Here is a 13,828-nt window from a genome sequence, read left to right on the forward strand (position 1 = left end):
GTGCACATACCCTGTAACCTAGCAATTTCACTCCCGGGCTTATGCCCTAGAGAAATTCTTATATATCCCATCAGGAAACACATACAAGAATCTTCTTGGCAGCATTACTTAAGTTTTAAAAAATGGGAGCCACCTAAGTGCTCATCAATGGTAAAATGAATCAATAAATCTTGGGATATTCCTATCATGGAAAAGGAATAAACTCCAGTGATAGCACAGTGATATGGATAAACCTCAAATATAATTTTTAAATGTGCAAAATAAAGCAAGTTGCAGAAGACCGTGTGACTATATTTATATATTTATATATATGAACTTCTGCATGACACAGTGGGACCAAAAAAAAAAAGGAAAAATATGTGCTCTACAACTTAAGTGCACATCAACAGATGAATGGATAAAGATGTGGTACTTACATACAGTGGAGCCATAAAAAAGAATGAAATTTTGACATTTGCAGCAACATGGATGGACTTGGAGGGCATTATGCTAAGTGAAATAGGTCAGACAGAGAAAGACAAATACTGTTATGATAGTGGTTGTATGTGGAATCTAAAAAAATACAACAGAAGTTCCTGTTGTGGTGCAGGAGAAAGGATCTGACTAGGAACCATGAGGTTGCGAGTTCGATCTCCGGCCTGGCTCAGTGGGTTAAGGATCCAGCGTTACCATGAGCTGTGGTGTAGGCCGGCAGCTGTAGCTCTGATTGGACCCCTAGCCTTGGAACCTCCATATGCCACACGTGTGGCCCTAAAAAGCAAAAAATAAATAAATACAAAAAAAAATACAACAAACTAGTGAATATAATAATAATAATCATAAAAAAGCAGACTTAGATTCAGCGAACAAACTAGTGATTACCAGTATGGGAGGGAGGCAGGGAGGGGCAGTATTGAGGTGAGGAACTAAAAATGGGGTTATTACGGGATTACATGAAATCACATCTGTAAAACTTTTTAAAACTATAAAGCACTGTGTAAAATTTAAAAAATCTTTCATTCGATAAGAAAGTAAAGGGGTACTCCCATTGTGGCTCACAAACCTAACTGGTATGCATGAGGATGAGGGTCCGATCCCCGGACCCGCTCAGTGGGTTAATGATCCAGCGTTGCCTTGAGCTGTGGTGTAGGCTGCAGACATGGCTCGGATCCTGTGTTACTGTGGCTGTGGTGCAGGCTGGCAGGTGCAGCTCAGATTCAGCCCCTAACCTGGGAACCACCATGTGCCAAGTGCATGGCCCTAAAAAAAAAAATTTTTTTTAAAGTAAAGAAAAATAAAAAATAAAGAAACTTGCTCCAAAATGAGTCAAAATGAGTCAGAATTACTTGGGTAGCACCATCTCAACTGTTAGGAGCAAGAAAGAAAATTTGCTACAAGGAAGTGACTCTCTTTTCCTTGGAAAGAAATGATTTGATAGACAACAAAGTCCTACTGTACAGCACAGGGAACTATATTCAATATCCTATAATAAATCGGGATAGAAACGAGTATGTATATAGAGGTATGGCTGAATCACATTGCTCAACACCAGAAATTAATACAACATTGTAAATCAACTATACTTCAATTTTAAAAAAGAAAAGAAAAAAGAAATTAAAAAAAAAAGAAATTTGAACATTCAATTTAGGCCAGTCTTCTAAGATCAATGAACACCCAATGGCCCTGGCCAGGACTGGAGCCTTATTTTTCTCCATAAGTCGCCCTTTCCACAGCTTTGTCCTCCCCTGATCCAACACTGGCTGCACAGCAGGAGTCCAGCAAACCATTGCTGTTGTGTGTTTTGTTTTTGTTTTGGGGCAAAGCACAGAATCCTAACCGCTCGATGACCAGGGAACTCCTCAAACCAGTGTTGTCCTCGGTGGTCTAATTAAGACCTTCACCAGTGGACACACGTAGCAGCCATCTCCCCAGTTTTGGAGCCGTCCTGATCCATCTTTCCGTCTTATTTCAAATCTTAACCTCCTCACCACCTCCACACAGGGGGAGAAGTGCTAGATGACACACACATGCGTTCGTAAAGACCTGGAGGAAGCCTTCGGGATCATCAGCAGCTTTCTGGAACTACCCGCAACCGTGAAGGTATACAGACTTAGAGCTGGAAACCCTGCAGCTCACCTCCCTGGGGGCCCAAGCGGCGGCTCCACGTGCTGTGCAGGTCCCGAGGGGGACAGGGGATCAGGAAGGCACACACGAGCACCAGGACGGTGGAGACCACCAGCATCAGCAGAAAGACCGACGTGCGCACATAGGATGCCATGGAAGATGCCGCCTTCTGCTCCAGGCCCCCCAGGGGCTCCAAGGGGTAGCCCTCCGTGGTGACCTCTGAGAGATGCGGCTTGGCAGACCCTGCGGGCTCGGCGTCCGAGTCGGGCTCCGGGGCTTCTCCCAGGGGACTCTGGCCATTTTTGACCCCCCCGTTCTTCTGCTGCAGGTTAAGCACGAGGTCATCTTCACTCTCGTCGCTGTCGGCCTGCGTGAGGGGGTCATACTCCCCCAGGTCCGGGCTCTTCTTCCCTGAAAAGACAGAAGGCCAGACAGTCCAGGAGCACTGGGAAAGTGGAACCCTCAGTAAACACAGGGCAGCTGTAGACACCAAGGAGAAGCCAGAGAACAGAGCAGGACAAGTCTAGGAGGACAAGCCTGGGCCTTGGAGGGTCTATAAAACAGATGCCCGAGGATGGGGGGAGAGGGGGTAGGGCGCAAGGATGGGGGAGAAAAAAAAAAATCACACTGTTCTAGAATGATTGCTTTCAGGAGTTCAAGAAAACTGGAAACGAAACAGAGAAAGTGGTAAATTTCAAACACCGTTCAGTTCAAAAGAAATAAAACCCTGGAGTTCCTGGTGTGGCTCAGTTAGGAACCGGACTAATATCCATGAGGATGGGGGTTGGATCCCTGGCCTTGCTCACTAGGTTAAGGATTTGGCGTTACTGGGAGCTGTGGTGTAGGTCAGACGCGGCTTGGATCCTGAGTCACTGTGACTATGGTGTAGGCCAGCAGCTGCAGTTTCAATTCAACCCCTAGCCTGAGAACTTCCATATACTGCAGATGTGGCCCTAAAAAGAAAAAAAAAAAAAAAGAAAGAAAGAAAAGAAAGGAAAAGAGCCTCTCTTAATTCATTTGACTCTCACTAATGAAAAAGACCGGGGCTTGTCCATCAACCTCCTAAATGCCTAATATGCATATTTCCTCTGGTGTTCTTAGATGGGCCATGTTCCAATCTTGCCTATGACTTCCCTAAACCTTTAGAACAATAGTTCTCTGTACACCGCTCCTCAAAGCCCAATCTTTGCAACTTCCCAGTTGTTCCTATGGAAACTACAGAGAAAATCAAACACTGAAGGTCATCTGGAGATGTCCGACTGACACCTTACTTCTGAGAACTTCCTGTGAGTCTAATGCCCTTTTAGTACATGTGTCAGTTAACGGAGTGACCTCGAAAATTGCTATTCTGAGCCTGCATTCTGGGAGGGGTGGGGTCCAGCTGTAATGTGGAGGGGGAGGACTTGTCTGAAGGCTGGTTGACACAGCAAAGCCCCCTGACTTTATTTAGATGGTATCTTTGCTATGGTGGCAGGAGGTGGACACTTCAGGGGGAGGCTTAAGCCCACCTCCTCCCAAGCTCCTCCTGGTCCTCACTGCCAGCGAGTGGATGAGTTTCAGGCTTTGTTTCAGGCGTCAGACCAACAAAAAGTTTCTGGTTTGGGAAATTACCTGGTAAGCTATTGCTATTGTAAACTCCATTGTTAAATCTTCTGCTAAGAAGAAATATTAAAAAGAAAGTACAGGAGTTCCCGTCGTGGCGCAGTGGTTAACGAATCCGACTAGGAACCATGAGGTTGCGGGTTCGGTCCCTGCCCTTGCTCAGTGGGTTAACAATCCGGCGTTGCCGTGAGCTGTGGTGTAGGTTGCAGACGCGGCTCGGATCCCGAGTTGCTGTGGCTCTGGCGTAGGCTGGTGGCTACAGCTCCAATTCAACCCCTAGCCTGGGAATCTCCATATGCCGCGGGAGCGGCCCAAGAAATAGCAACAACAACAACAACAAAAGATTAAAAAAAAAAAAAAGAAAGAAAGAAAGAAAGCACAACCCAGCTAATTGGTTTTTTGGTTTGTGTGTTTATTTGTTTGGGTTTTTTCGGGTGTGTGTTCGGCATATAACATAGAACTTTCCCGGGCCAGGGACTGAACCTGCGCCACAGCAGTGACCGTGCTGGATCCTTAACTGGCTGAGCCACTAGGGAACATCAACCCAGCTAATTAAAAAGAATTCCTTGGAGTTCCCGTTGTGGCGCAGTGGTTAACGAATCCGACTAGGAACCATGAGGTTGCGGGTTCGGTCCCTGGCCTTGCTCAGTGGGTTAACAATCCAGCGTTGCCGCGAGCTGTGGTGTAGGTTGCAGACGCGGCTCGGATCCCGCGTTGCTGTGGCTTTGGCGTAGGCCGGTGGCTACAGCTCCGATTCAACCCCTAGCCTGGGAACCTCCATATGCCGCAGGAGCGGCCCAAGAAATAGCAAAAAGACAAAAAAAAAAAGAATTCCTGAGGTTCTTCTCTGTCTCTGGTCACTTTGATCTTGGTGACGTCACTTCATTTTGACCAATAAATATTGAATTTGATTTTTCAAGGTACAGATTATAAGATAATAAACCAGTTATTAGGAATTTAATGCAAAATAGTATTTTCAGGATATGTTATATAGTCAAGATAGGTTCAAGCTAATTCCTATAATTTATCTATTTACTCTATGAACCAAATTGTTTTATTAATCAGGGCCCATCATTCCCTATCCATCCCAGATGACTTTATAATAATTTACAAATTGATCCAAAGGTTATTGTTATAATGTTAACTCTAATAATTTTTAACTTTTTTTAAAATTAAAAGAATATACCTGACAGAATTTATTTAATGTGCTACATACATACAATATTATCCAGCCTTAAAAAAGTAAGAAAATTCTGGGAGTTCCCAGGTGGCCTAGTAGCTAAGGATTCAGCATTGTCATTGCTGTGGATCCAGTCACTGCTATGGCGTGGGTTCAACTCCTGGCCTGGAAGTTTTTGTATGCTTCAGATGCAGGCCCCCCCCCAAAAAAAAGGTAAGGAAATTCTGACACATGCTATAAAGGACACAGATGAATCTTGAGGACATTACGCTAAGTGAAATAAGCCAGTCATCAAAAGACCAACACTGCCAATACTGTCTGATTCCACTTACGTGTGGTCACATTCACAGAAACAGAAAGTAGAACGGTGGTTTCCAGGACCTGAGGGAGAGGTACGAGGGGGTTGTTTTCTAACGGGAATAGAGTTTCAGCTTCGAAAGATGAAAAACTTCTGCAGCTTGGTTATACAATACAAGAACTCTCTTTTTTGTGGGGGGGGGCAGCCCTGCAGCATATGGAGTTCCCCGACCAGGGATCAGATCCAAGCCACAGTTGCAACCTACTTTGCAGCTGCGACAAGGCCAGATCCTTTAACCCACTGCACCGTGGCCGGGGATGGAATCTGAGTCCTGGCGCTGCTGAGAGACCACCGATCCCATTGTGCCACAGCAGGAACTCCAGTGGGGATGGGAATATTCTTAATGAGACTATACAAGAAAGTGGGAACAATGCTAAATTTTTATTATGTGTATTTTATCACAATTTTAAAAATTTCAAAGTTAAAAAAAAGAAAAAGAATACATCTGACAAAGAGGAAAACATACATAGTAGCCCCAAATCACAGCATTGGGGGAGACTCTGAAGTGATTCCCTTCCACACCTATTCTAAACTGGCGCCTCCTCACCACTGCCTACCAAGCACCCTCAGCATTCCCTGGACAGAGTAAGAAGTAGGGAATTCACTACTCCCATTCAGGAAGCAGTGTCTCATATGAGTCAAGACCCTATTTCTGCGCATTTGCCAACTACCTGCCCTAGTTTTAATTTCTGGGACCTCCTCACACGTTCTTCATACCTGACGATACCAATCATAAGAAACATAAGATATGGTATTTACAAGCTCAGGTCTTTCCAATAAGAAACCTGAGGTCAAACCTTGGCTCTATCTCGCATTAATTGTGACCTCGATTAAATTTTCTAACTTGAGTAACCTCAATGTCCCTGTCTATGAAATGGAATAATTCTTATTCCTACTTCTTAGGACTGTCGTGGGGATTAAGATAACATAGGCATGGTTCTCAGTGCTGGCTGAGAGTCACACTCAATAAGTTTCAGTTTCGGAGTTCCCATCGTGGCTCAGTGGTTAACGAATCTGACTAGAAACCATGAGGTTGCGGGTTCGATCCCTGGCCTCGCTCAGGGGTTAAGGATCTGGTGTTGCCGTGACCTGTGGTGTAGGTCACAGACGAGGCTCGGATCCCGCGTTTCTGTGGCTCTGGCGTAGGCTGATGGCTGCAGCTCTGATTAGACCCCTAGCCTGGGAACCTCCACATGCTGTGGGAGCGGCCCTAGAAATGGCAAAAAGACAAAAAAAAAAATAGTAAGTTTCAGTTCCTCTTATTATTGTTGACCTTATATGGTCCCAGTGCCCTCACCCAATCTTCTCATCCCCAGGTTAAATATCTCTACCTCTTCCAACCCACTATTGAAGAAGCGTTGTTCCAAGTGTCCTTGGCATCCCGGCCACTCAACCCTGGACATCATGTGATGGGTCCGTACTCTTCAAAGGCTGGTTCTCAGATCTGAATACAGTCTCTGGGGCGCCGTCTGTCCAGGGCAGGGGATGGCAGACCTGTGTCCTCTAAAGTCGGAAACTACACTACAGTTCAACTCCCAGCACCATGCCAGCTTTCTTGGGAGTCATCTCAAACAACTGATTCAACTAAAACTCCCAAGAAAGTTCTACACACACTTCAAGTCATCCCATAATTGTATAATTTTTAGCATCGAGGGAAAAGCTTAACATGGACACTTACCGAATTCAATCTATAAGTCAGTTTCCAGCTTGCAACAAACACAGCCTAAAACAGCACGTTCGCCAAACTGAAATCATTACTAAAATACTGGTTACCCAAACCCTTGAAAGGAAAGGCATTTTTATTCTATGATATACTAGCAGAGACAGGAAGAGAACTGGACTGCGGATGCTACGGAAACTTGTAAATGCTTTCATAAATCTATAAAAATAAGCTGCAAGCGTTCTTTGAAAAGCAAAGTTGCTGTTGAACTGGTTCCTCTAAAAAAAGATTATGTGCGTCTAGTTAATGTTGGCAGAGGAAGGCCTTTCTGTCAGTCTCTTTCTAAAACGAGGGCAGGGTGGGGGGAGAGAAAAAGAAATAAAAATAGGGGGGGAAGAAAAAAGGAAACAGCCACATTCCCAAACTATGATTTATGAAAAATCATTGCCAAGTGCAGTGAAACGTGTATCCCGTTGAGGAAGCACCGTAAGAACAGGCACAGATATCTCTGGTCTCCAGCACAGAGCAGAGTTCACAGAACTGATCTGATGATAACACGGATGACAAAGGGAAATGCACTGAGAGCCTCCTATGCCAGGCACTGGTCCGAGCACTCCCCTGTATTAACTCATTTAATCCTCGCAACAACTCTAGGAGGGAGGGAGGTATCATCATCTCCATTTTATCAACAAGAAGATGAAAACACAGAGAGGTAAGCTGCCTAAGATCACAGAACTAATGCAAAGAGCCAGGATTCAACCTCAGGCAATTTGATCACTGAGTCCACCGTCCTAACCAATCAATCATGCCACCTCTTTTGTTCCATGGATACATAGCAAACCAGGAATCTTGTGCTTGGAAGGACAAAGTTTGGGTCCCTGTGAGCCCCACTCAACATCACAGAATCAAAGGCAATGTAAGACTGAAAGAAGGGTCCTGCATTGTCACTGCTATGGCTCAGGTTCAATCACCGGTCGAGGGAAATTTCACATGCCTCAGGTGCAGCCGAAAATAAAAATAGATAAAAAGTACGTTGACGTTTCAAAAAAACGATTGAAGGGAGTTCCCATCATGGCACAGCGGAAACAAATCCAACTAAGAACCATGAGGTTGCGGGTTCAATCCCTGGCCTTGCTCAGTGGGTTGAGGATCTAGTGTTGCTGTGAGCTGTGGGGTAGGTAGCTGACGCAGCTCAGATCTGGCATTGGTGTGGCTGTGGCCTAGGCTGGCAGCTGTAGCTTCGATTCGACCCCTAACCTGGGAACCTCCATACGCCGCTGGTGAGGCCCTAAAAGGACAAAAGACAAAAGACAAAAAAAAAAAAAAAAAAAAAAAAGCCTGAAGGAGAAAAGGCACCAGCTTTTCTCTTTACCAAGAAGCAGGCTGGCAGCACGGCAGGTTAGATAAGGCCCAGCAGCACTGACAGTTCTCAAGAGGTGGATTTTTCAGACAGTGTGGGTCCTATCAGGAGACAGAAACCAGACCGTAATTCAAAGAGGACAGTTTAATATAAAGAATTATCTAACAGTGACAGGAGAGTAAATATAAATCTGGGAAGAAAAATCTAAAAGGTATCCTAAGACGCAGAGATTGTATCCCAAGTAAGGACAACCTTGGTTCCTTTAAAGGATCCAGACCTACTCTCACAAATCAGGCAACAGAAATGTATGTGGGAGTTCCCGTCATGGAGCAGTGGTTAACGAATCCGACCTGGAACCATGAGGTTGCAGGTTCGGTCCCTGGCCTTGCTCAGTGGGTTAACAATCCGGCGTTGCCGTGAGCTATGGTGTAGGTTGCAGACGCAGCTCGGATCCCGAGTTGCTGTGGCTGTGGTGTAGGCTGGCGGCTACAGCTCCGATTCGACCCCTAGCCTGGGAACCTCCATATGCCACGGGAGCGGCCCAAAGAAATAGCAAAAAGCCAAAAAAAAAAAAAAAAAAAAGAAAGAAAGAAAGAAATGTATGTGGATGGAGCTCAGGGGTAATAAATTGATAACTGGCACAAGAAACAAAGAGGGGAAAAGACCAAATCAGCACTCTAAGGCCTGTGACAAACACCAGCCAGGAAAGAAACTTCCAGAAAGGAAGAGCTGGTGGGAAAGGAATCTGAGTTGACAGCGCTGATGAGATCCCAGAACTGACTGGTTAGCGTCAGCCAAGAGCTGGCTGTAAAGCAACCGTCCATTTAAATATGAATAAAAATCAGAATGGAGCTAGCATTAGTACTCAGTCCACAAGATACCGCCAAGTTCTACAAACATTCAAGAAAGAAATTACAAAACACGGCAAACAAAATCAGCTACAGAACCAATGCTGGACATACTATGCCATGAAATAGAAGAAATAAGGAACAGATACTTCCCCCTGGGATCCACGAAATTCAAGAAATAGCCTTCTCTGAAATACGGGCTCATAGGAAAAATACAATATTTCTAAGAAGAAATGACAATCCACTGAAGAAGATGAAACATAAACAAGGGGGGGCAGGAAAACCATGGAAGAAAATAATAACACAATTTTTAAGAAAAGATAAAAGGTGCACGAGGTGCAGCGGAAACGAATCCGACTAGGAACCGAGCAGTTGCAGGTTCGATCCTTGGCCTCGCTCGGTGGGTTAAGAATCCGGTGTTGCTATGAGCTGTGGTGTGGGTTGCAGACGTGGCTCGGATCTGGCGTGGCTGTGGCTGTGGCTGTGGCTGGTGGTTACAGCTCCAATTAGACCCCTAGACTGGGAACTTCCATATGCCGAGGGTGCAGCCCTAAAAAGACAAAAAGACAAAAAAAAAAAAAAGAAAAGAAAAGAAAAGAAAAGAAAAAAGGTATCCTTATTGAGATCAGCAAAAAGAACAGACATGGTTGAAAACAGTGTCAATGTTGTAAAGGATAAACAGCATCGAGCTGGATGAAGTGGAGGTAACAACTATGGCTGGCGGTTGGTTTTGAGCCTCTTTTACTGTCTGTGTCAGTAAATCGCCATGGCAACTCCTCGAGGTAGACATGTTATTATCTCCATTTTAAAGATGAGGAAACGGGAAAACGGACATTTGGAAATTTAAGTAACTGGTTAAACAGCAAGTTAAGTGACAGTACAAGGATTCAAATCCAGGCAGTCTGGCTTGATGTCTGTACTGACCATCTCTGTGCGTCCCAAGGAAAAGATCAAGGCTTTTTTTAAAAGGATGAGAAAGAAACAGATGGATATAAAGAACAAAAGTGATCCAATATTTGCATAACTGCAGAAGAGAACAGAAGAGAAAACGGAATCAAAAATGACATTTAGGAGTTCCCGTCGTGGCTCAATGGTTAACGAATCCAATTAGGAACCATAAGGTTGCGGGTCTGATCCCTGGCCTTGCTCAGTGGGTTAAGGATCCAGCATTGCTGTGAGCTGCGGTGTAGGTCGCAGATGCGGCTCGGATCTCGTGTTGCTGTGGCTCTGGCGTAGGCTGGCAGCAACAGCTCTGATTAGACTCCTAGCCTGGGAACTTCCATATGCTGTGAGTACAGCCCTTAAAAAAAAAAAAAAAAAAAAAGGCAGAAAGGTCCCTACAATCAAGCAAGACCTAAACCTGCAGAATATAAGGTCCATGGAGTCCCAAGAAAATCTGACACAGAATAATCAATACGGAAATACATCCTAGCAAAGGCACTGAACTTCAAGGACAGGGGAAGAATCGTATGAGCAGCCAGGCCAAGGGAAGAAGAATCAAGTCACTAATAATGGGAGCAAAAATCAGGCTGCCTTCCCCACAGTAACAAAATGACAGTTCGGCATTATGGAAAAACCAGAAGTTCCTGCTGTGGCTCAGTGAAAACAAACCCGACTAGTATCCATGATAGGATACTAGGCTGGTTCAATCCCTGGCCTCACTCTGTGGGCTGAGTGTCCAGTGTGGCCATGAGCTGTGGTGTGTGTTGCAGACGTGACTCAGATCCTATGTTGCTATGGCTGTAGCTCCAATTCTACTCCTAGCCTGGGAACTTCCATATGTTGCATTTTTTTCCATAAAAAGCAAAAAATAAAAATAAAAGAAGTAAAAACCTTCAGAGAAAGAAGATGGGCCTGCAAAGTCCAAGAATTGACCCAGACCCAACATTTCTGCAATATCAAGGCAAGCGAGCAAGAACACAGGGCCTCTCACAGTCCTTCTTTAAGGGATCACAGACCATTCGGACCAGTCCTTATCCAAACTCTTGAAAAAGGTAAATATTGACTTTTACATTACGAATGTATATTTTTCCAAATACTTCGAAGACAAACCTCAGCTTAATTGTTACAGACCGCAAGTTTTAATTAGAGAAGTCCTAAGCAAATATTTTTTTCTGTCTATTTACAGAAAGAGTGGAATGTAAAGTACAGCAACCTGCCTAAAGTCATACTCGGGCTGAGGAGTAGATATCAAATCCATGCTTCAAGGCCCAGGGAATTTTACCACCCTCTTTCCTGCTGAATGCAGCTACCACCCACATTTTTGGTCAAAGAAAGGTTTTCGAAGAATAAGGAAAGGACACTGATTTCTGAATATAATCAGAATATCATTGTCCATATAAACAAGCCTTCCACAGCTGTCACTCTTCCCCCTGGGAAGACTAGGATTTGGGTTAAACGGTACCGAGGAAAACATCAACAGGAAAGAGCTGCAACTCTGCCGTCTCCAAATGTTTTCAGGAAAATACACTATGGCATCTACTTTCTATGACATGCGCTATGCTGTAGACTATCCTATACATGCTACAGCAACCAAAGGTACATACTTCTTGCCATGAATTATAGTTTATCCAGAGTCACAGAATCATTCTCACTTACACATAGTAAAACAAACCATTACAATAACACTGCGCTTGGATAGTCCCTTCAGTGTTTGACCTTTAAACTTTTAAAGAGACTAAAAATACATATATTCTTAAGAGATAAGTCATCCCTCAAGCCGCTTTATGATCGTCACATTGCCCTTCTGTCACTAATTAACCTCCGTCTATGAGTTCGGGCCAAACATCCGTCCATCTGGAGCTTGGTAGCGGGGTATAACACTGAAAGACACCCCCAGCAACCCTTCTTTCTTCACCAGGTTGATGGATGTCTGTCATGAGCACACTATTATGTCTGGGCTTCCTACAGGTACCACCTTCGTAAATGATCACAGTGCTAATAATGATGACAATAAGGACTTGACACTTACTGAATGATTAACATGTGTCAAAGATCAACATAAGGACATCCATCTCTCTCTCTTTTTTTTTTTTTTTTTTTTTTGTCTTTTTGCCATTTCTTGGGCCGCTCCTGCAGCATATGGAGGTTCCCAGGCTAGGGGTTGAATAGGAGCTGTAGCCGCTGGCCTACACCAGAGCCACAGCAATGCGGGATCCAAGCCAAGTCTGGGACCTACACCACAGCTCTCGGCAACACCAGATCCTTAACCCGCTGAGCAAGGCCAGGGATCGAACCCGAAACCTCATGGTTCCTAGTCAGATTCGTTAACCACTGAGCCACAACAGGAACTCCCATCCATCTCTTTCATTATACAAAATAACCCTACTGTGTGGCATAGAGTGAATGTTCCAAAACATTATTATCTATGAAGAAACCAGCTTAAAGAGAATATGTAAACTAGGGAGTTCGAATCGTGGCTCAGTGGAAACAAATCTAACATCCATGGGGATGAAGGTTCAATCCCTGGCCTTGCTCAGTGGGTTAAGGATCCCGGTGTTGCTGTGAGCTGTGGTGTAGGTTGCAGACACAGCTCGGATCTGGTGTTGCTGTGGCTGTGGCATAGGCCAGCAGCTACAGCTCCGATAAGACCCCTAGCCTGGGAACTTCCATATGCCACAGGTGTCCCCCTAAAAAAGACCAAAAAAAGAGAGAGAGAGAGAGAGAGAGAGAATAAGTAGCTAATCTGATAGAAAGTAGGTTTAACCCAAGTCTGTTTCATACTCTTCGTCACCATTCTATTTTACTTCCTTACACATAAAAATAGTGAGGATGTCATTACGGTGATCATTTTGCAATATCTACAACTATCAAGTCATTAGGTTGTGCACCTGAAACTAATACAATGTTACCTCAATTATACCTCAATTTAAAAAAAGAAAAAAGGGAGGGTGTTACGTAAGGTAACATGATACAGCAGCGCAAACAGGCTAGCAGCCTCACAAAGCCAATTACAGGGTATCCAAAAAGAGCTGTAAGAAAGCAACTTCTACCTTATACGAAAGCTAAAAATTGTATTTGGGGTGGAGGGAGAAAAGCAAAAGCACAAGCAAAAAAAACCGACAACAACCCCCCCCCCCAAAAAAAAACACCCCACATCATATAAAAGAACACATGGCCTTTGTATGGGGCCTAAAAGTATCAAATGGCCTTTATCCAGGCCTAAAAGTATCAAACGCACCAGGGTGCTCAGGGCTGTGTCCAAACAAGACCAGACCAAGACAGGCCATGCTTCTCTGCCCTGTCAGCTGACAGAGTTACTGCAACTGAATGAATACTCCGGGAGTAATAATGCCAAAGCCTCAGCATGCAAAAGAGCTCAAGAATTTTAAAAGCAAGGGTTGATTTGTTGTTGTTGTTTGTTTGTTTGTTGCATTCCCTGGGAATAACAAATACCCATGCTGGGTGGGTGGGGGTGATAAGGAAGGAGCAAGGAATCTCAAGGAAAAAAATAAATTAATTAAGCTAAATATGCCTGACATGTCATCCCCTTGGGAGGTTATCATCGTAAATTTTAAGATTACACAAGGCAACTCTCTTCAAAGTTATTCCTGCAGGTAAAGGGATATGTCCCCTACTTCATTCCAATGTTACATATGCTTTCCAAGATAGATAATATCAACAGTCCTGTTATTCTAATGAGCCCATGTGGAAAGTGTCTGAAGTCATGAAATCTGGGCACAGAAATGCAAACTCATATTTAACCCAGTGTCATACG

The 13,828-nt window shown here is 44.3% G+C and overlaps 1 protein-coding gene and 1 long non-coding RNA gene across 6 annotated transcripts in view; both read right to left on the minus strand.

Annotated features, from left to right (window-relative positions):
- Positions 1–13,828, minus strand: part of LOC146403400 (uncharacterized) — a 1,275,680-nt gene that overhangs the window by 997,861 nt on the left and 263,991 nt on the right. The window lies entirely within an intron of this gene.
- Positions 1–13,828, minus strand: part of FAM234B (family with sequence similarity 234 member B) — a 42,076-nt gene that overhangs the window by 26,971 nt on the left and 1,277 nt on the right. For all 5 annotated transcript variants that reach the window (XR_014845256.1, XM_085024607.1, XM_021091036.2 and 2 more), the window contains 1 exon segment: positions 2,116–2,514. Coding sequence is in view for 4 of the 5 variants with exons in the window: in XM_085024607.1 (XP_084880733.1) it covers positions 2,116–2,514 (399 nt within the window). In the remaining variant the exon portion in view is untranslated.

This window comes from Sus scrofa, chromosome 5, assembly GCF_054392235.1.
Source record: "Sus scrofa isolate SSC_HxYL_T2T_F1_AM1 chromosome 5, Sscrofa_HxYL_maternal_Yorkshire_Landrace_v2.0, whole genome shotgun sequence".
NCBI classification, from domain to species: Eukaryota; Metazoa; Chordata; class Mammalia; order Artiodactyla; family Suidae; genus Sus; species Sus scrofa.